General features: G+C 42.4%; 2 protein-coding genes across 4 annotated transcripts in view; one reads left to right on the top strand and one right to left on the bottom strand.

The window, feature by feature from the left end:
* Positions 1-26,394, top strand: part of PIGF (phosphatidylinositol glycan anchor biosynthesis class F) — a 37,317-nt gene that overhangs the window by 9,909 nt on the left and 1,014 nt on the right. Inside the window, exon 5 of one of the 3 annotated variants that reach the window (XM_026046252.1) lies at positions 8,433-8,834. The exons of 1 other annotated variant lie outside the window; for it this stretch is intronic. In XM_026046252.1, coding sequence (XP_025902037.1) covers positions 8,433-8,546 — 114 coding nt within the window. In that variant the 3' untranslated portion in view covers positions 8,547-8,834. Of the gene's footprint in view, positions 1-64; positions 1,447-8,432; positions 8,835-26,394 lie in introns of those variants that run through there. One more of the 3 variants, XM_026046253.1, reaches the window with a different exon arrangement.
* RHOQ (ras homolog family member Q) lies at positions 7,407-26,374 on the bottom strand. The gene is made up of 5 exons (XM_026046255.1): positions 26,224-26,374; positions 25,816-25,874; positions 10,920-11,084; positions 9,817-9,912; positions 7,407-9,154 (listed from the first exon to the last, which is right to left on the bottom strand). The coding sequence occupies exons 1-5, from the start codon at positions 26,363-26,365 to the stop codon at positions 8,999-9,001; spliced, it is 618 nt and encodes a 205-aa protein (XP_025902040.1). The 5' UTR covers positions 26,366-26,374; the 3' UTR covers positions 7,407-8,998.

Raw genomic sequence — 26,394 nt, 5'->3', positions numbered from 1 at the left:
AGGTAGGGGAAATGTGAAATGAAGAAGATGACTCCCTTTAATCTTGCCTATTTTTTGCTTACAGATAGGGAAGAAAAGATGGTTTCCTAGTGTTTTGGTCCCCTTTATCTTCCATGAAAGCACTAACCAGGAATGCATTTAAAATGGATTTAGTGTGATTTGTAGTACAAATCACAGCCTTGTACTAAGAACTTACCTCCTGGCTTCAAAGGAAGAGCTGACGAGGATTAGCTCCATGGTTCCGTAGTAAGAAATGTGAAGCAGGCTTGGCAGATTCTGTTTTTGTAAGTTCACTGTCCATACTAGTCTGTTATTTTTATTGGCATAAACCAAATATAACCACCAAAGTCTGTAATTAGGGAATATATAGAGTATAAAAGATTTTTTTTCCCCTCTGAAAACACTTGTTCTCAGTTTCACAAGATGTTTCTCTCATGTTCTTCTGAGGAAGGTGTCTGATGGCACCAGTCTGTTGTTGATGGAGATTCCTGAATATCATCCAAAAACGGAGTCAGTGCAATGTGGCCTCATATATTGAAAGTCTTCATCTCTTGTCTCAAGGAGACACAGGCACCTCTTCAGTTAGGATGTTAAAATGTAAGGATATTAAATGTTAGTAGACACTTCTGTTCTTCGAAGCTGCGGGGACTGTTCCCAGTCTCCTCCTTGAAGCCAGGCGACCAGAGAAACTCCTGGCAGATTCTTTCACTAGAGCAATGACAGGAGAGGCGCTTGACACTTGAGCTTAGGAGGAACGAGAACGGCTGGTTTGGGAAGAGTATCTTGCATGTGATTATCAGCGTCCTGGGTCCCTGAGTTACAGCATATAACACTGGATATAAAAATACCAATGTACCCCAGGCCATTCAAAACAGGCCATTCCAGCAGCACCCTATCCTGAACGGGTCTGTATCTCTGCTTGATCAGGATTTAGCAGATGCTCTGTCAAATCTAGGGTCTGAGTGTAGTGCCATCCAGAGAGCGCTTCATTCGGAAAGCCACTTCCATGAAGTGACGGTTTTATTCACAGAGAAGGCTTCAGCTGACCCTGGCGTGAAGCAGAGGAGGAGGCTGCAGGCGGGCAGGAAGGTGGGCGCCGGGCATGCTTGGAAGTGCCCGTGCCACTCTGTGAGCCACCTGTTCCCTGCCCTGCCGGAGCTGATGTGTATAGCAGCGCTTCTCATATCACTTTGGGGAAAAAAGAGCACTTGAGGCCAGCAATTTTTTTTGCTATATTGATGCTAAAATCTTTTCCCACGCTGAAGAACTGAAAAATGACCAGGGAGTCATTTCTTCACATCGTGGTTGAGATATTAATTCGTAGTACCATTCATAGTACCATTCCTTGCGTCTGCCTGATCAGAAAATCATATTTCAGTTTGTCCACCTTATCTTTCACAATAATTTACTGACACTTCAAAATCATACAGAGCGAGCAGGATAGGAAAGTCATCATCAGGAGTTCCAATTGGTCTGTTAATGGCTAAAATCAGAACGCCACTTCAGCCTTCGTTTTTCATAAAGCGAGGAACCCACACTGTTGCTTTACACACAGACAACAAAACCAAGGTTAAAAACAGATGTCTCAGAAAAACTTTATTTTCCACGTTTGTATTTTGAAAAATATATTTCATACAGGGGATATTCAGACTATTGGACTTATCTACATTTCAAAAAAAGATGTAAAATGCATTCTTTTTCTTAGCATACAACCATTTTTAYTTTAAACTTAATAGGAAGAGAATATTGCTTTGAAAATAAAATTATAGTCATTGAATAATGCTTCAAGATGGAAGTGAAAAATAAAGCACTTTTGTTAGACATATAAAATATGTTRCTAAAAGTTGGTATTCTCATGATTGATTGATCTTCACTACACTCATCTTTAAAGAGAAGTAACTTTTTATATGTAATTTGTCTTTTGGGACTATGCAAAAGAGCCTAAGCAGACCTCCTCAGTGTGCAGTCCTTACTGGTGTAGGTGTAGTTCTGCATACCTACCCGAGGCAAGAGTAAAGATGTAAAAAATATATGTCCTTACAAGAAYGCAAGCAAAGTAATCCCTACATTTAGGTTACATTACAAAAACCTTTCCACTGGCAYCCTGTACAGGACATGTTTCGGCTTAGTACAGTTGTCAGAGTTGGAGCATGATTTGGAAATGTCTCCAGATTGCTATCTAATTCTTAATTTTAAAAATAATCTTTGTGGGATTTAATTGTGCTGTTTTCAATGAGGCCACCTTGGGTGATGTTCAAAGGGCTTGAAGGACTGTGCATGCCTGTCTTGTTACCTCAGCCCCCGATCCATAAGGGCCATGTAAGGGTTCTAGCCAAGAAGCAGGAAATGGGTTCCTTTGCTACACTTGCACGTGTGCATGTGTACATACACATGTGCACACACATGCCCCTTCTCTCAAAGCACTTTACAAAACACTACCTAATTATGGTAGAGCTTTTAAAAAGTACCCTGAAGTCACCTAGAAGGTGGAACCGTTTGCTGTTAACGCTCGTGGTGCTGCACAGACGTGATGGGATGTCATTTCACATGAGTGAAACGGCAGTTGGAGTGCGGTCAAATCAATGCGGCGCTTTGCTAAGTGTTGGCAAAAGTGCTGTGGCATCTCAGGAGTCGGATTTGTGTGGCTGGTAGTCCTCAGAAAAGGTGCAGGGGAAGGAGACTTTCAAAATGATCTTTAGTAAAGCACGTTTCCATGTGAAATACTCAAAAAAGGTAACTTTTTAGGCTGACAATTTCAAGTTGATGTTGTGCTTGTAATGTACACCRTCACGTGGCACCTTAGAGCACTACCCTGCCTGTGTCACTGAAGCAGAACGGAGTCATTTAGATCTTACTAGACACACTGTGACACATTTATTTATTTATTTATTTATTTATTTATTTATTTATTTATTTATTTTTCTGGGCGTAGATTGATAAGATTTAGTTGCAGAAGGCAGAGGTATAATCTCCAGACACCCCCTACCCCATTCTTCTTTGAAAAAAACTGAATTTTGGAGATAGTAAAGTTTTCTTGTTTGATTGCATTATTTTACTACAAGATTCTTAAAATCCCTGCCTCTGTTCATGTTCTGTATACCTCCACATAAGCATACACACATGCACCCATGTGTAGTATAGTATCTATAGTAACTGTAGCTACTGAATAAAAAGTGACTTTGAAACAACCTTTTGTCTAAGGTGTTTTCATATAATTAAAGTGAAAACAAAGCAGCTGCTCCCACTTTGTACCGTTGACTTAACACAAATGACCTGAGTACCGTGTGATTTAGCTAATGGGATTGTAAATATTAGCCTGGATACCTCACGGCCTCTCTGTGAGACTCTTGCCTCCAGCTGTTAGTCTTTTGAGACTGGACTACACCCTTGTGCACTGCCTTGCTGCTCCTAATGCAGTCAGAGGCTGTCCTTACTGTTCTGCTTTTAGATGTATTACCAGCTGTGAAAGTTGGGCTGCAAAAGAAATTGCCCTAGAGGAGGAGACAGGGAAATATCCTGGGTTCTTTTAAGCAGAGGTAGAAGTTTGTTCCACTTTGCTGGGGTTATCACTGCTCATTTAATGGTGTGTTTTCTTTATGTAAACCTTTGCGGGGCAGATCAAAGCCAGTGCTGCWTTCTATGACTTTACAACACAAACTCAGGAAAACAACTGCTAGGTACAAATGTCACCCTGCAAAACCTCCCCCTTTCCTCAGCACGTGCTTCGCAACACCTGCACTCTGGACAGCACGGTAAGAAACTTGCACTTAGCGTGCATGTGCAGCCACAACAGATTAAAGGCAGGTAGTGAAATCTTTAAGACACTATGGATTAAACAACCATGAATTTAAGGCATGTTAGAAAGTGGGAGGGCAAGCGATTATGCTCATTTATGAAGTTTTTGAAGGAAACTCACTGAAGTTCTTAGTTTGGTTTTTTTTTTTTAATTGACCAAAATGGATCTTTTGAAAAAGTAAGCACACAAAAAAAAATCACAGGCCAGGAATATGAGGAGAACACTCAGCGAGCAAATGGAACCTTTTTTTTTTTTTCTAAAAGAAGCAAGTACAGTAGATTACCCCACTATATTTGCATTTATATTRTTAACCTTCCAGCAGTCAGCAGAATTTAATATTTTTAATCTTTTAATCTTTAATATTGCATTAAACAGCTTTATGAGCGTGTTACTGTCAGCTCTGGCCACTAAGAACCTGGCCTTTACGTCCTTATCCACATATAAATATATAGATACATATAAAGAGATGCGATTCCTGTCGCACGCTTTAACAGAGGGCCAAGCTGCCGTGTAGCCCGTGCTGTGGCTTAGCCAGCTGTGAGCAGAGCGCGGCCCTGCCAGCTGCTCAGCCCTTGTGCTTACAGCAAGTTCCGGGATGGGTTAGAAAGTGAGCGCGTCTGCAGTGCCTGTTCAGCTGGCCTAAGGCAATCCCTGTTAAATAGCAGCACCGCAGCCAGATGGGAAGGAAAGAAAGGAAGAACGAACGAACAGGTGCAGGGAAAATTACTACTTGAAGCAAACAGCAGAAGTCAGGATTGTTTTACGTGAAGCACTGGCCCATGCTCTGTCCCTTACAAGGCAACCAGTTTTGCTTGTTGAGCGTATACGTGAAGATTTGGGGTTTTTTCCCCAAGCAACTGTGCAGAGTGCTAGTAATCATACATATAGTGCTAGAATTGGCCTGGCTGCACATGCACTTGACATGGAAGCTGCCTGTTTTCACATCAGCCTGTGAGGGTGCTAGGTGCTGCTTCCCAGCTGCTGGAATAGCCAGGGCAGTTCACAACATGTTTCTGAAGAGTGTTCTGGCCTATCCCCCTTGCTGCTCACACTCGTCTCTTCAAAAACAACTTTCTTCCACCTCAAAAAAAGGGCAGTYGGGGAGCTTGCCTCAGTTTCTCAGTAGGAGAAACTGAGCTGTGTAGTTTTCAAAGGGTGAAAGGGCTGGCTTATGAGTTGCATACTTTAAACAAGTGGAATGAAATCCTTCGAATAGGCAGAGGCTGCTTAGATTTAGGCAGCTGGTAATTAGTCAGGGAGGCCAACCTGAATTTAAGAGAGAATACAGAAAATAGGTCAGAAGCAGACCACTGAAGTCAATTATAAAAGGTTAGGCAGCGAGTGGCTGGATCTCAGAAAGTAAGGCCAGAAGCTTGTTGCCGACGGGGGTCGGCAAGCCTTGTTCGCTAGCTGGACTGACCTGGGGTTGTCCTCACCCCAGGGCCCTGGAGCACAGTTATCACTATGGGGGATGCGGCAAAAKGGCVATTATTGCGCAGTTCAGTCTGCCTATATACYCCAGCTGAATGCGGAAACTCACCTACTGCCCAATCGGGAGACTAATTTCTACTTTTCGCCTTGTATGGCATGGGGTTATCAGTAAACTGCATAAATTAATTATGCTCCTAACTCCCGTGACATCGCGAGATCTTCCGAGCGCCATGCCCTAAGCTCTATGCCCTATGCTATACTATATCATCTAYTTTCGCTAAGCTCTCTAACTTATTAAGCCCTAAAAACACAAAAACGCCTACAAAGCTAATGCAAAATAAAGCAGCCCCCTTTCACTGGTGTGCAAGCTGCACTGCATTTACTAGTGGACAAACAGCATAAGCAGGGACTGTTATTTCAGTGCAGCTGATGTGCTGAAGAGCTGCATCTTAGGCTGCCCCTGGCTGACTAACTTCTTTAGATGCACCCTGGCATGCAGCTAGCTCTGCGCAGCCCAAAGGCCAGGCCGGTAGTCCAGCAGGAAGGGTGCCAAGCTACTGCCGCTACCTTCACAGGGTTTGCCCTTCCTTAGGGGTTAGAGGGAAAAAGCAACTCCCTTAAATCCAGGGCTTTAACTCCCGAGCATAGGGAGGGCCACCTGGCCGGAGCAGGCCAATGAAATGGCCCTCAGAACCGCTCTGGGCCACCAGGGCCATGGAGTAAGACTGAGTATCYGGCCTGGCATCCTGCTCTTCTGTGCCACTAGGAGAGATGAGCTAGTCAGAGAGGCAGGGGCTCTCATTCCTCTCCCTGGCCCCTTACCTTTGCCAATGGCCGTTAGTGAGGGGTGGGTTTCAGAGGGTCTCRTGTTAAGTGACAAAGTCTGGAGTGTCTGCGAGGTAACTGATTTTAAAAAGGGAAGCAAGGACTGCACGGTTTGGAAGGCAGACAGAGGCACTGTTAATATGAAAAGTTGAGTAATTTAGGAGAACTGTTCAGAAGCTCATCTCCAGGCTGTAATTCAAACAGAATAAGCTGCAACCATCATCAGAGATCCTTTTAATCAAACCAGCAAATGGCTCGTTATACACACAGTAGCAAAAGATACAGGGGCTGTGGGATTACYGGGAATACTTATTAGCTAAAGGAACACAAAAGTTTCAAGCAATCCTAACAACATCAACCTATACTTCTGAAAAGCAGATAGGCAGCTACAGATTCACCTAATGTAGGTAAAATTTAATGAAGGATTATTGATCAGTCGCAGATAGTGAACTTGAATGCAAAAAAAAAAAAAAAAAATTGCTAAGTCCTGAAGCCTTTGTCCATAGTTTTATGGTTATTAAAGAGGTATTTAGCTTGACCAATGGACAGGAAAATATGATTTATGTTTCAGCTAAATCTTACTGAGTGAGCAGCTTTCATAGCTAAGGTAAACATCCTATTTCTGCAGGGACATTTTTGTTGTTCTRTACTTTACACATACATAATGACCCGCAAAAGCCTAGAAAATAACTTGATTACATTACATTTAACAGTTGAAAAGATCCACCTGAAGCATAAGTTTAGCCAAGGCCACAAACTCAAGTGAGTTTTAAATATGCACAGTATCTTATCATGCCTAAATATCTCAAGGCTTTTTATAGAAAATCTGTAATGACACTGTTAAATGAATGGAAACGAACAAGTCTTTGGTTTGGCAGGCAATAGCCGAAATATTCTGCAACAAAAACWAAGAGCAGAAATGGCCAGAAATAGAAGAATGAAACAAGGTCAATAAAGAGTACCTAAGGCACCTTGTTTATAGTCATCTTTGCTACACTCCTTAAGACCTCCAAAAAACATAAAAACTGCAAGTGCTAAGGAATGTGAAAATGAAATAGCAAAGGACAAAAAAAAAAGTTACTCCAAGTTAAAATTCCCATGATCAAAAATATGAAAGAATATACTTCTCCATGCCATAGTGAAATAAAGTGAGGCCACGGAGCTGAAAACTTAGTGAAAGGAGGAACAGTACCATTTCGAATAAGTTGGTTTGGTACTCATGAATTGCAAGTCAAAATAATTAAGAAGGCTGGACACAGAGGGGTGGATRTTTTCTTCAATGTCTAGTGCATCTCCCAGTCTGCTTAAGGACTGTAGAAGGTGGAAACATTCCCCTTACTAAAAAAATTAGAAAAGGAAAGAAAGGGGAGGAGAACACAGTCCACACCTGCTTCAGGGAAATGAGTTGAACTGTAAAATTGCCCTTGGGAAAAAAATATACAAAGCAGAATTTTGAGGAGTGAAGGGAACACAGTTTACTCTGCAGTAAAGAGTTTTATCCACCAACTGATGTGGAATTTCATTGAATGCAATATTTAGTTGACTGGTAAAGTCTGCCATATCTAAGGATGGACTGGTTAAAGTTCCCTCCTCCATGAAATTCAGTTAAAAAAAAAAAAAGTGGGATGGGGGCAATCACATTACTTCTTTGTCTCAATGCTAGAGGCTTGTGAAAACAASTCCTCTGTATTGAGTCAGTTCCCTGGCTTTATACTAGGAAATAAATCCTTCTGGATTCTTCAACATTATTAACTTGCTATGTGTTTGCTAAACTGGATGCAAGTTAGTTCAGTCCATTTCCAAACTTACATTCCCTTCCTACCACTAGCCAGAGGGAAATTCATCCCTTTGCCTACTTTTTAAGACCAAAAAGAAAAAAAAAATCTATTTCTCTCTCAGTGCATGGCCTAATTTGAAAATTAGTTCAGTTATACACATCTCTAACAGGATCAGAATGCCATGGGAGACTGGGATAAGAATTTGCAAAAAGATCTTTAACTTCCAAGTGTGTGCAACAGAATGGGAAGTTAGATCTCCAGTAAATAYAGCTGAATTCCTTAGGGAATGTAAACTTAAGCTATTCACATAGTTCGGGGAGTATCTAACTAACAACCAAAGCTATCAAACTGCAATAGCCAGTAGCCTGGTGACCTTTTAATGCACATTACTTAAAACTGTACAGCAGCATTTAGTGTCCATGTTGATGTATGTATGATTGTTACCCTTGTAGCATTTTTAGGAGAGCATATCAAACTTCCATAGAATAAGACTGTTGTTTTCCAGTATTTAGATTACACTGAGAACTTGTGCTCACAAAGTACAAAGCCCCCCACAAACATTTTTTCTTATTGTCTGCTTTTACCTGTTACGCTCTCCTCAGGTCTGGCCCATTTCCTGTTCCCTCGGAGCTACCTTTGGCTACCTGGCTGGTCTGATTATTGCACCTTTATGGATACACTGGAACCGGAAGCAGCTTACATATAAAAGCAGATAACTGGAGCAGAGAGGGACAAGGTATTTCTTTGTGCAGATTCATACAGACTGTGCAAAAGTTTTATAGAGATATATTTATATATATATATATATATATGTATAATCAAAGCAAAAGACTATCCAAATTCCTTTTGAATATTTTGGGCCAAGCATCTCCACTGAACAGCATCACGTGGATGCTCTTTCAACATGGTGCAGTTGTTGCTTTCTCTAGACAATGTAACCCTGAGAGAGAGTATACCTTCCAGTCTGAATAAAATATTTGCAACAGATGTGGTGGTTTCTTATTACAAGTTCTTTGAGTTTGATTTTGTCCCTCTGGATTCCACTGGTTGTAGAAGGCAGAGTCATAGTTTTAGCTTTCAAGCCTGTAACAAGTTGGCTGTGTACTTAATGCATTGTATCTAAAGTCGGTAGAATTTCACAGTAAGCCTGGCCGTTGTCAAATATATCTCACGTGATCAAGCAGCAGTTTATGCACCTTGAGCCTATTCTCTTCTTCACCGTGTGTTTCTTTGGAGTTAGAATGGCTATAATAGCTTCATCAAAAACAGTCTTCAGTCCTTTCTGTGTTAAAGCTGAACACTCCACATAGCAGTAGGCTCCTATCTGTCAAGAAAACAAATTAGTTCAGTAGCAATAGATTTCAGCCATATTCGGAACCACTGGCAATTTCTGCAATTTATTTCTACGGTGATGCTTCAGYATTTGGATGGGATCTAGAAAAGGCATCTCAGCGTGGTTTCCCTCTAGCAAAACAGAACATTGRCCAAAAGACACAGATCTGCAGCTTGCTTGAGCTGGTTTAGTTTCAGAAGGAAGCATGTGAAAGCAGCTCTTCACACTGGCAGTAGAAACCTCTGGCATTTTTGATAACTAATGTAAATAGCAAAAAAAAAAAAAAAAAAGAATTATACGGCCAATTTATGTTTCAAAAATAAGTCTTTATAAGTGTCCTGATAGACAGAGCCCACCGGTGTGTTAAAAGAGTTGTGCAGTATTCTGAAATATTTTCCCAAAGACGCTTCCAGTATCTAATTATCCCCTGCTTGTGTAGTTTGTACACACAAAGTTAGAACCATTGGTAATAGGGAAATGCTATTTATATCAGCATACTGGTTAGCTTAGTTGAACTATATAACAACATCTTGCTCGCTGGTAAGCGGTCATATATTGCCTAGGAAAATAAATGAGCAAAACAAGGAAAAAATCGATTTGAAATAGTTGTTTGTCTCTTTGCTACTTAGTTTCTTTAGGAGTATCCAGTTTACCTCTTTTGCTAACTTCTGTCCTTGATCCACAGATATAGGCTTCTCTTTCATATCATTCAGTCTTGCCAGAGTTTTGGGGTCATCACGAAGATCAATCTAGCAAGAAAGATTGCAATCAYGTGGAACAGCTATATGCATTTTAAACACAAGTCTGCAGGCTATATGATACCCTCCTTTTAAAACATTATTTACTTAATTATATAAAAAAAATGGATCACATCTATCCTTATGGATCTAAAAGCTCGGGAAATTTAAGCTGTTAACAACCTTTCATTCAGAAAGAGTAAATATTTATTTCCTAATTCAGCTTTTCAACTACGTGTCTCAGAATATCAGAATGTATCTCCAGAAGTGGCAGCAAGATTAATACAAGCAGCGTGGGTCATCTTACAATTGAAGTCCAGTTCACAGCCCACAAAAGCCAGAGGAAATTATCTCACTCTTCACAGAATCACACAGAATCACAGAATGCTGAAGGTTGGAAGGGACCTCTAGAGATCAGCTAGTCCAACATCCCTGCTCCAGCATATAGAGCATGTGGCACAGGGTGGCATTCAGGCAGGTTTGGAAGCGCTCCAGAGAAGGAGACTCCACAAGCTCCCTGTGCAGCTTGTTCCAGGGCTCTGTCACCCTCACAGTGAAGAAGTTCTTCCTCATATAGAGATGGAACTGCCTGTGTTGCAACTTACACCCATTGCCCCTTGTTCTGTCACTGGCCACCACTGAGAAGAGCTTGGCCCCCTCCTCCCTACATTCCCTCTTCATGAACTTATACATATTAATCAGATCCCCTCTCAGCCTTCCCTTCTTCAGAGAAAACAGGCCCAACTCAGTCTCTCCTTGTTCGAGAGATGTTTCAGTCCCTTAATCATCTTTGTTGTCCTCCGCTGGACCCTCTCTAGAAGTTTTATAGAATCACACAGAGAGAAGCAGCCAGCCTAGCCACCCTGTTTAAGATCTCCACATACTCACATAACAGTGCATTTGCTTTAACAAAATTTACTTTTAACAAAACTTTAAGTCCTATTGCTTATGCTTGAAGCCCAAAGAAAGGACACCACAGAAAGATCAGAAATATTTAAATAAAACAGAACCAGATATACCTGTGTTCCTACTAATARAAAGGGTACGTTAGGTGCATATTCCTTTAACTCCGGTACCCACTCTTCCTTCACATTTTGAAATGAAGCAGGGTTTACCACTGAGAAGCAGATAAGGAAGACATCGGTCATAGGGTAAGATAAAGGTCTCAGACGATCATAGTCTTCCTGAGAAAGAAAAATTCTGTTATCTGCAATATTAAACTGTCACTTATATTCTGTTCATTTTAACAGTGATATTCAGGAACTGTATTCATATTTCAGGAGGTTTGCTGAAGCAAGCCTTCTGGCTTTTACAACATTTCCAGGTTAGTTGGTGTGGCTGTTAGTGCAAAATCTGCATATGAAGGTGATGTATGTGAATATATGTGAAAAAACACTCTGGCCGTGTTACTACCACTAGAAACTTACCTCTGTAATAAGATCTACAGAAGACTGTCCTTTAAAACGTTCCCATTTGTAAAGTTTCTGGTTAAAATATACTTGCTGGGGTCTGTTTGAAGAGAAACGGGCATATGTACCTGCCGCAGAGTGATCCAASTGGCACAAAACTGGCCAGATCCTAACTGTCCCATGTAGTTTACCAGGGGCCTTTTCCCTTTTGGATTTTGAGGTGATATTAAGTCCTTCCTTAGCATTTTATGGGGTAAAAACTGTACTGTCTTGTTGCTGACGATCAGCTCAGGCACAGTAGGGACCAGAAGGCAGCTCCTTTGTCTAGACATTGCTTTGTGTAGCAGAGTAACCTCAGCTAATAGTAGGAAGGAACCAAAGTCAAASAGCAAGTGTGTTTTAAAGAGTAGGAGTAGTGTTTATCAGGAGAAAAAGCCACCCAAAAGACATTAGTGCCTTCTTGTGGGGCAGGGAGGAGAATGAAGGCGAATGCCTGTGAAAAGGTGGTAGCTGCTGTGGTTTGGAGGTGCAGCACTGGGGTCACAGTGTGGCGGTGCCCGCAGCAGCAGAGGCAGCGAGCAGCGCGTGGCGCTCTGGAACAGGGCTGGGGCCTCCAGGAGGAGAGGTGGAAGGCACCTTTCACCACCTTTTGGGGTAAGGAGGAGAACAGGCCCCACTTCTCTCTGCAAGACTTGGGCTGGTCTGGGGCACCAGACCAATGCCTTACTGCACCTACTTCACTCTTTTTTGTTAAACATAACTGAGACTGACCCGAGGCACTGCGCAGGGAGCAGTGCTAGGTTCGCATTTGCTTCTCCACAGCAAACCCCAGCTCAAGGTTAATCAGTGGGCTGCAGCTGCCTCCCTCCTCCCTGTGTAAGATCCCCATCTCAATTAAATCTCACAAATGTTGGAACGCTTTGTTCATTAAATGCAAAGACAGAAGTGTGCTTCAACTCCATGTTTGAAACAAGTCAGAAAGTTCAATTTTCATTTCCTTGGAAACTGTCACATTAACAGATATTAATTGCATAGCTGCACCCTCAAGAAGGTCTTCACTGACTAGTTGGAAAGACTGTGTCACTAGAGTTCCAGAAAACGTAGGAGAACCTCCCTAGTTTAGACTCTGCTAGCCCTCTTTCCTTTTGAAAGAGTACACCTGTGGGAAAAGAGCACTTCTCCCATCATTAGACAGAGAAAAGACACATGAGAACATCCCCTCTGAGGTGCCTGTTTAAGAAGGTGACCACTTGCCAGTACTCCATAGTGTCTGTTTTCAGAATATTCTTGCTTATAATCTGTATTCTGACGTGCAGCTCTGGCTGCAGAGACTCACTCAGTCGTGTATGTGCTGTGGTTTTGTCAGTAAGGYAGACCATGCTTAGCTGTAAACAGTTACACAAATTTGCAACTCTACATGAAATATTTGGCAGGCATTTTTGGAGACCAGYTGTTTCTCTACTAAGGTCAGCTCCTATCCCGCTTCATAAGAAAAAGCTAGTCTCCACAGCAGCACAACCTCAGTGGTATTTACTACAGAAAGCAGAAATAAACTTTTCAAAAAATTCACAAGAACTTGAATCTATTCAACATTCTTTTTTTTTAATTGTGTATTTTATGTTTCACTTCTGCCATTTGATATAGTTAGAGCCTGCTCAGAGTAGTCACTTTGTTTTCTTTTGTGGGGATTAAAAACCTAAAAGAAGCTTCTCAATTGCAAATTAGACCAGTGTCTGGAGTATCCAATCTTGCTATGAGTACATGAGAACATGCAGGCAGATCAGTCAAGCAATCTCAAATTCAGATTTACTAAATGATATGTTGAGTATTACTGAGAAAGTATCTAATTTTAAAGTAACCTAAAGAATTCCTAGTTTGCAACCATAATTTATTCCCACCACTAAAGAGTTCCTTCACTACAAAGTCTTATCCTGGGTTATAGTAATTAGAGCCCTGTCTGCATTAAATATTGGATTGGCGAAAGCATCTCACTCTCACCAGGAGTTACCGCTAGCCCGCTGACTCTAATTAGTCCATTTCCGCAGACAAACTTTTTATGCCTGGCAAATACTTCTCATTTTCAGAAGTGAAAGGCAGGTCACATTTGCATAACTTAAAAGACTTGCATATTGGGTTTATCGAGCCCTGCTGGATACTAATCTTTGTACATTGATCCACGTCTTGGTAACTGCACCTCCCCTCCTAATTGTCAGTGGACACCTGGAAGTGTCCCCCCAATCCTACTAGTTACAAGAAGTCAGTGCTCTCAGGCATCTCCTACTTAAGCCTTGTCTGTGCTACCAAAACCATCTTCATACTGATACAGTATGAAGAACTGTATTAAAAGTATGTTTTAATGAAACTCTTAATTCTAATGTAGCCTCCCACTATATTCAGTACTRTGATGATTACTCTGATCCCGGGTCCTGCTAAGACAGATCATGAGTTAAATATCACCAACATCCAGTAGTCCATCTATGCTGAAGATTCCACACCCCAACTACCCCCAGAAATAATGATTAACAACTAAAACTTTCTCTCAGGTATTGGGCAAAAATAATTGTTGCAGTTAGTAGAAGGATCAGAAATATCATATGAATTTAGACTGCATATTAGAGAAGCCTGCAAAAATCTGATTGCTTCAGCTGTCATTTATTTCCTAAATCTAGTATACATGAAATAAATGTGTTTTAGTCTAAAATTAAATGCAAGGGCAAAATCTAATTATATTACTCAGTCAACATAAATTCCAATTTGAGTGCACACACTGTACAGCAATTAAATCTCCAAATTAATTTGGGGAGGCATTGCATATATTTTGTGGCACTAAAAACATCTAAAGAATTTAACTGGAATATTTTCCAGAACAGAATGGGCAGGAAATCCACTGAGCATCAATAATGTACAGTACACTCCTCAAAAATCCGGTTTAGTGAGGCAGCTCATTCCACAGTATACTCTGTATTTTAAATGAAATCATTTGCCATCTGCTGAAGCAGATGAATATGGATAAGAAAACATAAATATAAGGAGGGTAATAACAACTTTAAACAAACTGGCTGCAAGTGTGTCATCTGAATCGATGGTATACAGAGCTTCAGTCCTCTATGGACGCCCTGTAAAAGGTTTTATATTGCAACAAGACCGTCAATTGGTATCACTGGGATAGCTCAAGACAGCTGCCAATACGGCAAAGAGACAAGATGTAGGAACTAGGGATTTGTCGCAGCTTCTCAACTACAAACTGGTGGGTTGGCTGGTTGGTTTGTTTCTGGTAGAAAGGAAGAAAGGAAATTCATACTTTTAAAATTTTGTTTCCCTCTGGATTTAATTTTCTAAAGCTGAATCTAGTATTTATTTTAGCCCTTTAAAATCTCTCCTTTATGCCTGTTCTTCCATCTAATAATTCACTTCTCTCTGTTTTTCCTTTTGCCTTGTTTTGAAATACTGAATCACTACATTCTACCCTGTTGTGGATGTTTGGATGGACTTGTTCTAGCATATCCAAAACCTGGCCTTTTCTTTTCCGAGTAGCTAAAGGTCAGGGAAAGATATCTCTGGATTTTTTTTTTTTTTCCTGCAGACTGTAGAATAGTCTTGCAATTCTGCGGGAGAATATCCTTCTTTCTTTCAAGGGTTTACTCAGAGTAAAAGGCAGAATTCACTGCTGCATTTCAAGCAAGTTGTATAATTGATTTTATATTAATACTTTTGCCCAGTGCCATGGATGTGAGCTGGAGGGCATGGTTAAAAACACACAAACTGTATTCCCAACTCTGCCGCTGACACATTATATAGCCCTGAGCAAATCATTATCCTCTCTTCACTTGCATCTTCCCATCTGTTAGGGTGYTCCAGAGGGGTTTCCTGGCTTAATAATACACTAGCCTTTGCAAAGCACTCCAAAAGCCTTTAATACACACAGCTTATGTGCAATGGGGTATTTCAAAAAATAAATTAAGACATGCTAAAGTTTAATAATGCCCTGGGCAACCTTCTTGACCCACACAAAGCAGTATTTGCTCATAGTTATTATGAAACCTAAGCGGTGCAGTCATACCTGAGATCCACATTATTGGAGCCTGTAGCTGCCCTGAATTATCATGTCAGCCTCCTCCATGAGCACGTCCAAGTGATGAAAACAGTGATCATTACCCCTCTCTCTCAGTAAAATGAGACTGCAGGTCTCTCACCTCTGGAATGATACTAGGGTCTCTCTGTACTCTTTGGAGAGATGACAGGTAACTAGAGAAGCCCTCTTGGTAGTCAGTACCTTCTGGCACCTTGACAAGCTGTTTGGGCAGATTCACACCTCTTGGATCTGCTGCTAAAGGTCATCAAAAGATTTTCATCTAGATCTGTTTGGGTTTTTTTTCCTCACAGATATGAGGACTAGCTTCTCATAACAAACAAGAGAAACCAAATTCTTAAATATCATAGCATTAGTAGCAAGGTGTGTCATGCTTATGTTTTAATCCAAGCCTGGTTTGTTATACTTGTATGAAAACCAAAGTAAAGAATTTTGTGTCTCACAACTTAGAAACTTAACTCTACACATCCAAATAAAACCGAAACAGTCTTAGAGCACAAGGGCAAGCCTATTTCTTTAATATCCTAAGAAGGTGCAAGACTAGGGGGAGGGTCAAGCTTGCACTGCTCTGGCAGAAAAGCTGGAACTTGACAGCTCTGGTTTGTGATCTCTGTGTTAGCAACCATCTGTTGCTTTCACAGCTTACAGCAGCAATCACAAGAGGAGGTTCTCACTCCCAACCATCTGTTTTTAGAGCGGAAGCCAAAAATAGACATCAGGCAGGGTTGCTAGAGGAATCCAACCTTCATGTGGTGAAGGGTAAAGGCTACTGCAGTTCCACAGGCCTCGGGGAGATGTGCAGACATAGCTGGAGCTGCGTTCTGTAGAGCCAAACTGCAGTTACAGGTGTAAGTTTTAATCCAGTTCATAGTAGAGCTTGGTAAGGACCATCTTAAGGTCCTGCTTGCACTGCTGTGCTTTACTATTTCGGAGTGGTGCATTTCRAAGCTGCCCTCCAAAACTGCATTGCTGACAGTTTTCTTCCCAGAGATTCCCATTTCATAAATGGCTCCTGCAATACTTTGGAAATACTAAACATAATGATTGAACCATAATCACTGCTGTATCTAAACATGTGCCCCAGGGTCTTAAAAGCAGCATGTAGTTACCCCAGTGGGCACATGCTGCTGTCTCCCCCAGCTTATTTGGAATTAAAGGCTGATCTGCAGCTTTGCTGTAATCACCACGCAGGGCCTCTGTGAGCAACTCTCTACTCCAGCAGCAGACCAGGAAACAGAGTTTAACCAGCCGAATCAGGCTCTGGCTTCCGATTCTCACAGATCCACGGCTCGCGGAGGAGAGAGAGGGAAGTGCTCTGTAACGGCCCTGCACAAAACTGCTGCCGTGGCTRAAAAACTCTGCACTTTTCCAGTGGTGGCCGCACATCCTCCACAGCCCTGTGCAGTGAAGGGGGGGTGGGAGCGTCCTCAGCATCCTGCTACTGCTGCTCACAAGGCACCTGCACTGCAGGCCGTCTTGGCAAGTTGCAGTTTGCTCTGACACAGCACTGCCACAAARTGACTGCTTGTCCAGTTCTGCACTCTCAAAGCCCTACACACTGATGGCTACAGCTGGGCTTTCACTTTCACAGGCTTCTCAACGTGCACAACACAATCTGGGGTGGGGGGGCATTCCCCAGCTGACCCTCTATCTCTTTGCAGGCCACCAAGGACACCACTTACACTTGTAAATGGAGCACGGTGGGGCTGGTTAACACAGGTTTCCCTAGGAGTGCAGAACACTGCTGATTTGGGTCCAGCATCTATTTTTAACTTATAGAAAAGGCTGCAAGAATACAGGGTAATGCCCTCCCATCATATTCTAAAAATGAGGTAAGCTAATCTAAATCCATCTCTAAATTCCTGTGAGGAGGGCAGGTATGAATTATACATGGCAAAAAGCTGAGCGTTTTTGATTTTTTTTGGATATACATTTCCTTCTGGCATAGTTGAGGACTGTGCAGCTGCTTACATGTCTGAGAAGCCTTTTTTTTTTTTTTTTTTTTTTTTTTTGTAAACAGAAATAATAAGCTCAATCTTCCAGCTAGTTAAGATGAATTTTTGCATATTAAAGACAAGGGCAGAGTATTTCCTTTATTATGCACAATTTGCTTTTAAGTGATCAGGATTGAGATATCTCTTCATGTGGAATCAAACACTGTCTAAATCTTGCATCTTGCTATGTGATCATGCTAAATATTGCCTAGACAATTTTAACAGTACACTCCCTCTCCACTCTCTGACAGTCTCCTCAGTGACTTTACTGACTTCTTCATGGCTGTCTAAATGTAGGACTGCCTGAATTTTCTCTAAAGGCTTATTATTATTTTAGAGCCTGCAAGAGCATGGCATGCATTCAACTGACTGCAAGCAATTTCAGTGAGCACAGTTCACTTAAAACACCTGGATCAGTTGCTGGTCCAATGCAGAACTCCCAAGAAGGGGCAGAATAATTGGCACTGGCAAAACCTTTCCCTCATTATCCAGGGAAAATCACATGGCTGATGCGAGTTSCTGTGCCGGTTTCTTGCTGGGCATCAGTGAATTTCCAAATAGCATTCTTCCCACACTGGGTTTTCATTTTCTGCAGGAAGGGAATTCACCCCTGCTTTGGTGACTGCAGCTATGGAACAATGCAGATTTTTCCTTCTTTCCCCTCATAGGGAGTTAGAAGAGAAGGAACACACAAACCAAAAAAAAAAACCCCAACAAACAAAAAACCTGAAACATATGCTGGGCCAGAGGATTTGGCCAGGTCCTCTGCAGAACTTGATTCTGGAAAAGGGAGGTCCTTTCACTGTGTTCTTACAGAAGGGTACAACCATCAAGAAATCCAAAGATTATGGAATAAAGATGGTACAGTCAGATGGATGTCATATAAACTGTGTCTTTTCATTAACTAACTATATAAACCCTGTCCAGGGAAGCAGAATTGACCAGTTACATATCCTATTCTCTTTTACTTTCTACAACCAAAACCCCAAATTATGTTCTTCAGTCCAGGGACAAGAAGCAGSTTTTTAAGATACACAAATAAGAGTTTAGACAGACTCTTCAAGATAAGCCTCACCATGCAACTATTAAGAAGATGTACAGTGACAGAGCACCAGGGCCATCATGTGCACATTTTATAAATGAAAGACTTCCTGGAATTAAAGGAGCTCCTAAGAGTCTTCTGCACACATTTTATGTCAAGTCCTGATTTGTTTGGGGTGCACAGTGCAGGGCTAATAACTCCCAGGGAGGAATATGGTAAAACATGCAGTAATTTCACTGCAGCAGATGTAAAGACAATTAGAAAATTGCCTAAGGTTTTTCTTTCTAAAGTGTAGAAAATGTAAACCATCTCACTCCCCTGGCTGGTTTGTCTGCTGGTGATAAGTAAAGATGCAGCCCGGATCATTCCTGGCATCTATCCCACTATTCATTCAGCCTCTTCATCCCAACTGGAAACCCAGCCCAACAAGGAAGTAGCAATAGGCCCTACARTAGCTCTTTCAGCATTCACTGCTACAGCTAATTTCAAGTGCAAGCTGCTTGGGGCAGATSCAGCCTGTGTTTTATTCTTCTACAGCAGTAAAGTCACCTAGGATGCCACTTAATGTTCTTCTGTTCTGGAGGAGAATAGAGCCACCTGCCTTTTCACAAACCCTCTGGCAAGTGCTGCCCATTGCAAAGAATTATTGCAAACGGGCTGCAGAACAGATGCACTCCAGAACAACACTAAAGAGAATGATAACAGTAGTAGCTACCCAGGCAAATCACACAACCTTTTCAAGTTCTGCTCTGTCTCAAAATACTCATTTTATTAATACTTCATATATACATATATATATATATAATTCACAGTAAAACTGCAGGATTTGAAATCAGTGTGGTTTATATTATTTTTACAGCCTCCTGGAGTTCCTGGAATTTCATGATTATATGAAAAAAAATCACACCCTTTTCACAGGAAAAAAAAAAAAAGAAAGAAAAAAAGACCACATACAGTAAAGGGCAAAAGAAAATGTCTCAAAGCATTTTGATTTCATAGTTTTTAAGGTACTTCACAGTGGTAGCTGAGGCTAGAACAGTTCACTCATCACTTTGAATGCCTGGGACTGACAAACTGTCAGCTCTGCTGAAAGAGTTTTACATTCATTTTCTCCACGTGCTCTCACTAAAGGATCTGAAACAAAACATACTCAAATCAGCAGTAGGTACCTGCTGACAGAGAGCTTCGGATCACACCCCRATATACATGGCAAGAACCAGTGAAAAGGGCCTTAAAGTATTCTGAGCAGGAGAAAGCAGGTCTCTGCAATGGAGGCAGTACTCCAAATTAAATTTAGTTTGTTTTAAAAGGTAGTTTGGAGGCTCAGGATAGAGTTAATACTACAARTGAAAAAAAGTTCTTTTTCATTTCTGGTACTTTTCATACTTACTGAACTTAAGACTCCTTTCCAAAGGAAACACAAATTTCAGTCATGAAGTATGACTACAATCCTTCCCAAGATTTCCATAGGTCCCATACGTTCTCAATCGAAAAATCTATGCCAGCTTGTACCACTTAWACACAGTTGCCTCATTTTATCACTCTTGCCTCTTTCAGGACAATTGTAGATTATGTGATAGCTAAGTGATTGCAGGTGTGCATATCATCTGAAAATGAAATAAGAGGATTGAGTTTTTAGGCTTCGATAACTGGAGAGTGCTGAGAAGCGTTACTGTATCTCAAAGAAATTAGAACCAAGAGTGAAATTCAGAAGGAATTTACCTCAGAATAAGGGATATCTACYGATTCTTGACTCAGGAAAGAGAGATTTCTACCTGACTACACAATGTTTAGCAAAAGTATCTCTAGTCAGGGGACTTCATGAAAATGTGCTTCTGAAATCACAAAGGGAAATTTCAGAGAACTTCTCACACTTGCTTTGCTCTGGGTTCTTTACTTAGCTCTGCCATTAACTTACTGCTAGTTTGGCCAAGACATTTCTTTACATCTGAATTTTTAAACACGGTCCTTACATTTTAGTCAAGATAATTCACTACTAATTTTCAGCAGTACTTCAGGGCTTTTGCAACTGTGAAAATTAAAAATAACTGTCTTGATTTTGGCACATATGTTTAGTRGATGGTTTTTAAATTGTGAATCCCAGTTAACAATGAGGTGCTTAAATGTAAACTTTGCATTGCTTTTAATATTATTYGAAGATCATTTTCAAAGCCAGTCTGAAGATCCAGAGAGTCAAAAGGCTCTTTAAAGGGAAAGGTTGTCTTTGCTTAAGTATTTGCCTACAGAACTCTCAACACAGAGATCACACAAATCACTTCTTTCTTTTGCCTTGAAGAACTTGCATTGCAGAGGYGGAGCCTAGGCACATTTAGGCCTCAAAAAACAATCTGCTTATATGCAGTTGTTGCTCCGAGCTGGCAGCATCTTTCAGCACCCAGCAGCTCCAGTGGAGTCTGAGCTAGGCACAGGACAGGGCTCTGGTCTCCAACGAGGTCCCAGGTTCCCAGCAGCTGCCAGCTTGTCTGGTACAGTATCACRGGAGCAAGGGAATGCAAGTGGGAGAAAGGAGGTGCAAGGGGGAAGCTGAGGGGGACAGAATGTTAATTCCCAACATTCCATCCTTAGATCTGCCAAATCCATGTTATTTTATTAAATATTTACAACTCCAGGGGCTTTGTGTTCCACGCAGTTGTGCTTGTGTAGTATTCCAGGTTTACACGTTGGGCCACAGCTGAGCTGTATGTACAACACAGAAGAAACAGATGTGGCCTAAGGAAGGAAAATCCTGTTTTAGAACAGAGTAGCCAAAATGATCAGCAGCTGCCTCTCCTTTCTGTGGGATATTGAATTGATACTTGCTAAACCGGGCTACCTACCAAGGCCAAGACAAACAGCCACCAAGGATTACTGCTATTTCTTGGTTTATTTATAACAGCTACCACAAGTTTTGTGACCGTACATTTTCGTAACATCTATCCCTTTCCTACAGGCACATTTACAGTTASAATCATTTGCTTTCAAGCCAAGTCTTAACACAGGCACTGATCTTTCTAACAGTATTTACATTAGCTTTATGCACCTCAACAGTCTGCCCAACTGTACAGCTKGCCCTACACACAATATAAGGCCTTTAAGGCAGAGGTATAGCCACAGGTGGGAAAGCAGATGCTCCAGGAAGGCTACTTCAGCACTGACCTCCTTTCAGCATGTAGGACTTTTTTTGTGAGCAGTGGGCAACATAAACATGCCAAAAGATTATTCTGATGCACAGTGCCATAGTCATGGCCGTTCTTCTACTTCTGTAACTTGCACTTTACTGCCCTGATGCTGGGCATGGGGCCAAGCCTGCACCCGGCAGCCCCTCAYGCCTCTCCCCGGGTACCAGGACCAGCACAACAGGAGCTCTGCTCCTGCATTTTGCCTGTCCCCCGCCTCCAGTTACTGACAGTCCTTTACAGTAAAGCACAGAGTATGAGGCTACAACACATACGAGAAGTGAGGCCATGCTGTGAATGAAAGCCCACATTGAAAGGGATGGAGGATGGTCTCTCGGTGCCATTTTGAGTAGCATCCTTCACTGTGGAGTAAAACTGTCAAAGGCAAATCCTGTGCGTCCTTCAACTCAAATAATTTTGAGTTTGGCAAGGGCACAAACAGCACATCTCTCTTTGCAAATCTTTAAAGAACTTTCTCCCTAACTTCAGAATCATGACATTCCACATTCATTAAGATGCCAATGTGGTACTGTTAAGAGAAGTACTGTAAATTAAGATCCAGACAAACTATGATCTGCTCTAAATTCACTCAGCCTCCCTGGTCTCAATGAATGGCCATGTGCAGCAACGGAGCTAAAAGGAGCTGCAGGCTGCACCTCTGGGAGGAATGGCCTGTGGAATGTCCCTTTAAGTATGGCATAGCCTCCAAAGAGACCTCATTGCCATCCATCTCCCTCCAGCAGGACTTAGCTTCCACAGCTGCAAAGCTAAACAGGCTCTGGGAGCTTCCACTGTCCAGCAGCTGTACTAGCTATTTTCTGCTGAACAGGACCTTAATATTTGCAGCTAGAAAAAAAAGTCTGCCTGAATTCACATAAACACATACAAACAAGAAACTGGTGACCTGCCAGTGGCATTGCTCRCCCACTCCCAGATATAACCTCAAATAAATGGGATTTATTCTCACCCTGTTTTAAGTGCTTCAAATTGTGAGGTATTATCTGCTCAGTACAGTTACTGTGTATGTTTCTGCCTATGCTGAGAAAAAACAAACTAGAAATGAACAYTCAGTTTCATGGAATTGTAAGCTTACAGCCCTTCTGCCGAACAGCAGTCTAGCACAAGTTCCTAAATGCACGCAAGTTAGGAGACACACAGATTGGCAAGAAAAGTATTTCAGCCTATGGCTGCACTGGGCACCAGCTAAAAAWCAAAAGGAGTTTAATCCTTGCTCTGCTACATGCTTCCTGCATTAACCTGGAGTTCATCCTAGTCTAAACTTCACTGTATTTCCTACCTTCCCCTGCAAAATGAAAATGGCAGTCCCTACATACTGTGCCCAGCGGTAGGAATATAAATGCACTTAAGTTTGGGAACACCTCAGATAGCACCACAGTCATGTGCTAGGAACTTTTGAGGAAAGAGGTCCTATCAGACCAGTATCTTATGGCAATTCTGTTTGGGGGTGAAAGCATTAGAAATAAAAATATCAAGACAGGCTTTCTAGTGATATATGCTGACATATATCCAAAGTCCCAGGTCTTTGAGTGGTAAAGAATCCAAGCTATGCAAGAGTCTGTACAAACAGCAGGCATGTACCAGATGAGCATACTATTTTATCAACACGCAGAAGGCACCATCGGTTAATGCTTTTTCTTTTATTTTTATGTGTATGTGTATATATATATATAGTATGTACATATATATAAATAGTGTGTGTGTGTGTGCGCGCACACCCATCTATGTATCTATTTCTATCTATCTATATAAAGCCTTTCAATAAGTTTTCTGTTACCCCATGGCTCTGGGCAGAAGGACTTGTCAGCAAACTCTCTTGTGATGAACTGGTAGAAAAAATAGAATTGATGGACTGAGGGTCTCTACAGAAAGGGATAATAAAATTTACAGGATGTCCCACAGGGATCTCAGTTGTTCTGGATGTTGGGATGGGGCTTTTGTGGGCAGCCCTAGAACTCCACACATTCCCCAACTATACTGAACCAGAACAAGGATAATGGTGAAAATTTTATCATCACTGCAGGTCTGATTGAGCTCCCTGGGTACTGGCTGCCTGCCGCTCTCCCCATTCCCTGCCACCTTCCGCACACAGCGCCTCTGATAATTCCTCCCCGTGCTTTGAAGGGAGAGAGGCTTGTCACATAAGAGCATTACAAGAAAGATGACACATTTTGATTTCTCATTTTTCCATAGATTTTCTACAGGGCATCCTATCCTCAGCTGTCTCATCCTCATAGTGATTTTAAGCCTCCCTGCCTGCCAGCTGTGCTGAAGAGAAAATCTCAGCAAGGCCATTAGTTCTCCTTGCAGGCCACAGACCCAGGGGGTGCCCATCACCTCCTCTCCTTCCACTATTGGGATAACTTCAGAAGGGGAGTTTTGCCAACATTAGGCCCATTTCAAAAGATATCCTCACTATAACACCCTATGACTCCACTGTGTTTGGACAGCAAGACCTGGTCTGTGTTCTGTAATTTAAATTTAAGATTAGGCTCTTCATGATTTAAAAAAGCTTACCTCCACATTGTACATGGTGTGGCTATACAGCGCAACACTGAAGAGTTTAGCTGAGTGTGACAGGAGTAACTTCACTTGTGGTTTGCTGCAAATGAGGCAGTTTATCCTACTGGCTTCACAGCCGGCCAAAGGTCACTCGGTTTTGTACTCGGCACATTTAGACACAGCAGGATACCACAAAACCAGCTCAGTTAAGGCTACACATAGTGAACAGGATACGGTCCCATTAATAGCAACAGGCCGGCTCAAGCCGATTGAGACAGCATCCACAAATAAGCCACAATACATTCAGCAGTGCTGGCTTCTGTTGTATTTTAGAATGTTCATTTAAAAAAAAATACATATTAACCAAATGCTTTATTTGCCCAAGCGTTAGGATCCTTATTTTGTAGCATGATATAAGAAATGTTTCACAACAGGCTGAATACTGAACTATGTACTTCTGAGTAATAGAACTGTGACAGTAGTAACGGATGAGTTTGGTTTGTATAAATTTGCCCAGCTTCTGCTTGTATCAGCGAGATCAGAGACATGAAGCTGTTCTTTCTGGTAACGGCCTCCCTCATCAGAGAGCAGCTTTCTGGAAATGAGGCAAGTTCCCATATTCTCCCTCAGATTAATTTTGTTTCTGATCTCAGGCCCCAACAAAAATATAAAAGAYCATCAGTTTCTCTTATTTAAAGCTGATACTCTTACTTAAGGCTATATGCAAATCTGAAAAAAAAAGTAGTTTAGACAATAGCTGTTCAACTAAGTATAGTAATAACTTGATTAAAAAAAAAAAAAAAAGACCACAGGATTAGCTTAATAAGATCATTTGACTAGTTGCTCTTCTTTTACAACAGACAGACAAGTCCAATGTGGGGACATGCAAGACCAAAACACACACTCACACTGAAAGAAGAAGTCTGAATATAAGGAATCAAAGCACAACTTGGCAGAAAGGGGGAGAGGGAGAGGGAACCACAAAACATACACGCAGCCATTCTGGAATGAGTTCCACAACTCTAGGTGACTCTGGCACCTCACTGGGTCAGGCCTTTTACAAGCTATTTTGTTTCAGACAAGCCATCTGGAAACAGCTCTGAGCACCTCAGCTGACTGGAGTCCGTGCTGAGCCTGCAGCAAAGGCACTGAAAAGTTAAGCTAACAGAGAGGAGACTATAATAAAGGAGCCCCTTAGTGTCCAAACATCCAACATTTAATCCGTCATTAAAGCTGCTTTAAGACCCATGCTGACATAGCATCTTTCACAATATCCTGCAATCACAGCCTGCAATCATCTTAACAAAATCATTTGAGTTCTGTATATATATATATATGTATACAATGTTATATATATACACACACACACACACATACACACACAAGATACAGCTACTGTAACTCTATCTTTCAACCGCCTTTGCGGCTGAAAAACCCCTTTTTGGYTATTTAGTGTAAACAAGGAGTGTAAACAAGGCAGCCTGCAGGAGCCTGGCTCCCTCCCGGGCCCGTTGCCGTTTGAGGCGGCAGGTTCGCTCCACAACTAAAAATAAAGTCTGCGCCGGGGAGGAAGAGTCTGGTCAGCGGCCGCCTCTCAAAAGTCGTGCTCGGGTGTGTGTGTGCGGGGGGTTATTTGGTTAATCGCTCGCCCCGTTAGCACACACGGCCGCGCACGGGGACTCACCTGCCCGGCGGTGTCGTAGAGCCCCAGCAGATACTGCTTGCCCGCCACCGTGACGCTCACTGCAAGGCAGAGACAACGCGCGTCGCTACCGGGGGCGCCCAGGAAGGGGGAACGACCGTTAAACGGCCGCGGGGCACCGAGCAGGGAGGAGGCGGAATGACCGTTGAAAGGCCGCGGGGCACGGAGAAGCGGGGAGAGGGAACGACCGTTAAACGGCCCCGGGGCACCGAGCAGGAATGACCGTTAAACGGCCGCACTAGCGGAGCCGCCGCGGGGCACCGAGGAGGGAGGTGGGGGAACGACCGTTAAACGGCCGCGCTGGCGGAGCCGCCGCGGGACACGGAGAACGGGGAAGAGGGAACGACCGTTAACCGTCCGCGCCGGCGGCCGCTGCCCCGCGGCGCTCACCTGCGTAGTGGTCGAARACGGTGGGCACGTACTCCTCGGGGAAGGCGTCGTTGGCGTAGCTCATGAGCAGGCACGTCTTGCCCACGGCGCCGTCCCCCACCACCACGCACTTGAGCATGACGGCGCCGCTGCCATGGGCCATGGCGGGAGCCGGCCCCTCATGGCCCCGCG

This window comes from Nothoprocta perdicaria, unplaced genomic scaffold (genome assembly GCF_003342845.1).
Source record: "Nothoprocta perdicaria isolate Ctin4 unplaced genomic scaffold, notPer1 scaffold_43, whole genome shotgun sequence".
Lineage (NCBI taxonomy): Eukaryota > Metazoa > Chordata > Aves > Tinamiformes > Tinamidae > Nothoprocta > Nothoprocta perdicaria.
Note: the sequence above shows the minus strand (reverse complement) of the source record. Positions and strands in the feature narration are given on the sequence as shown.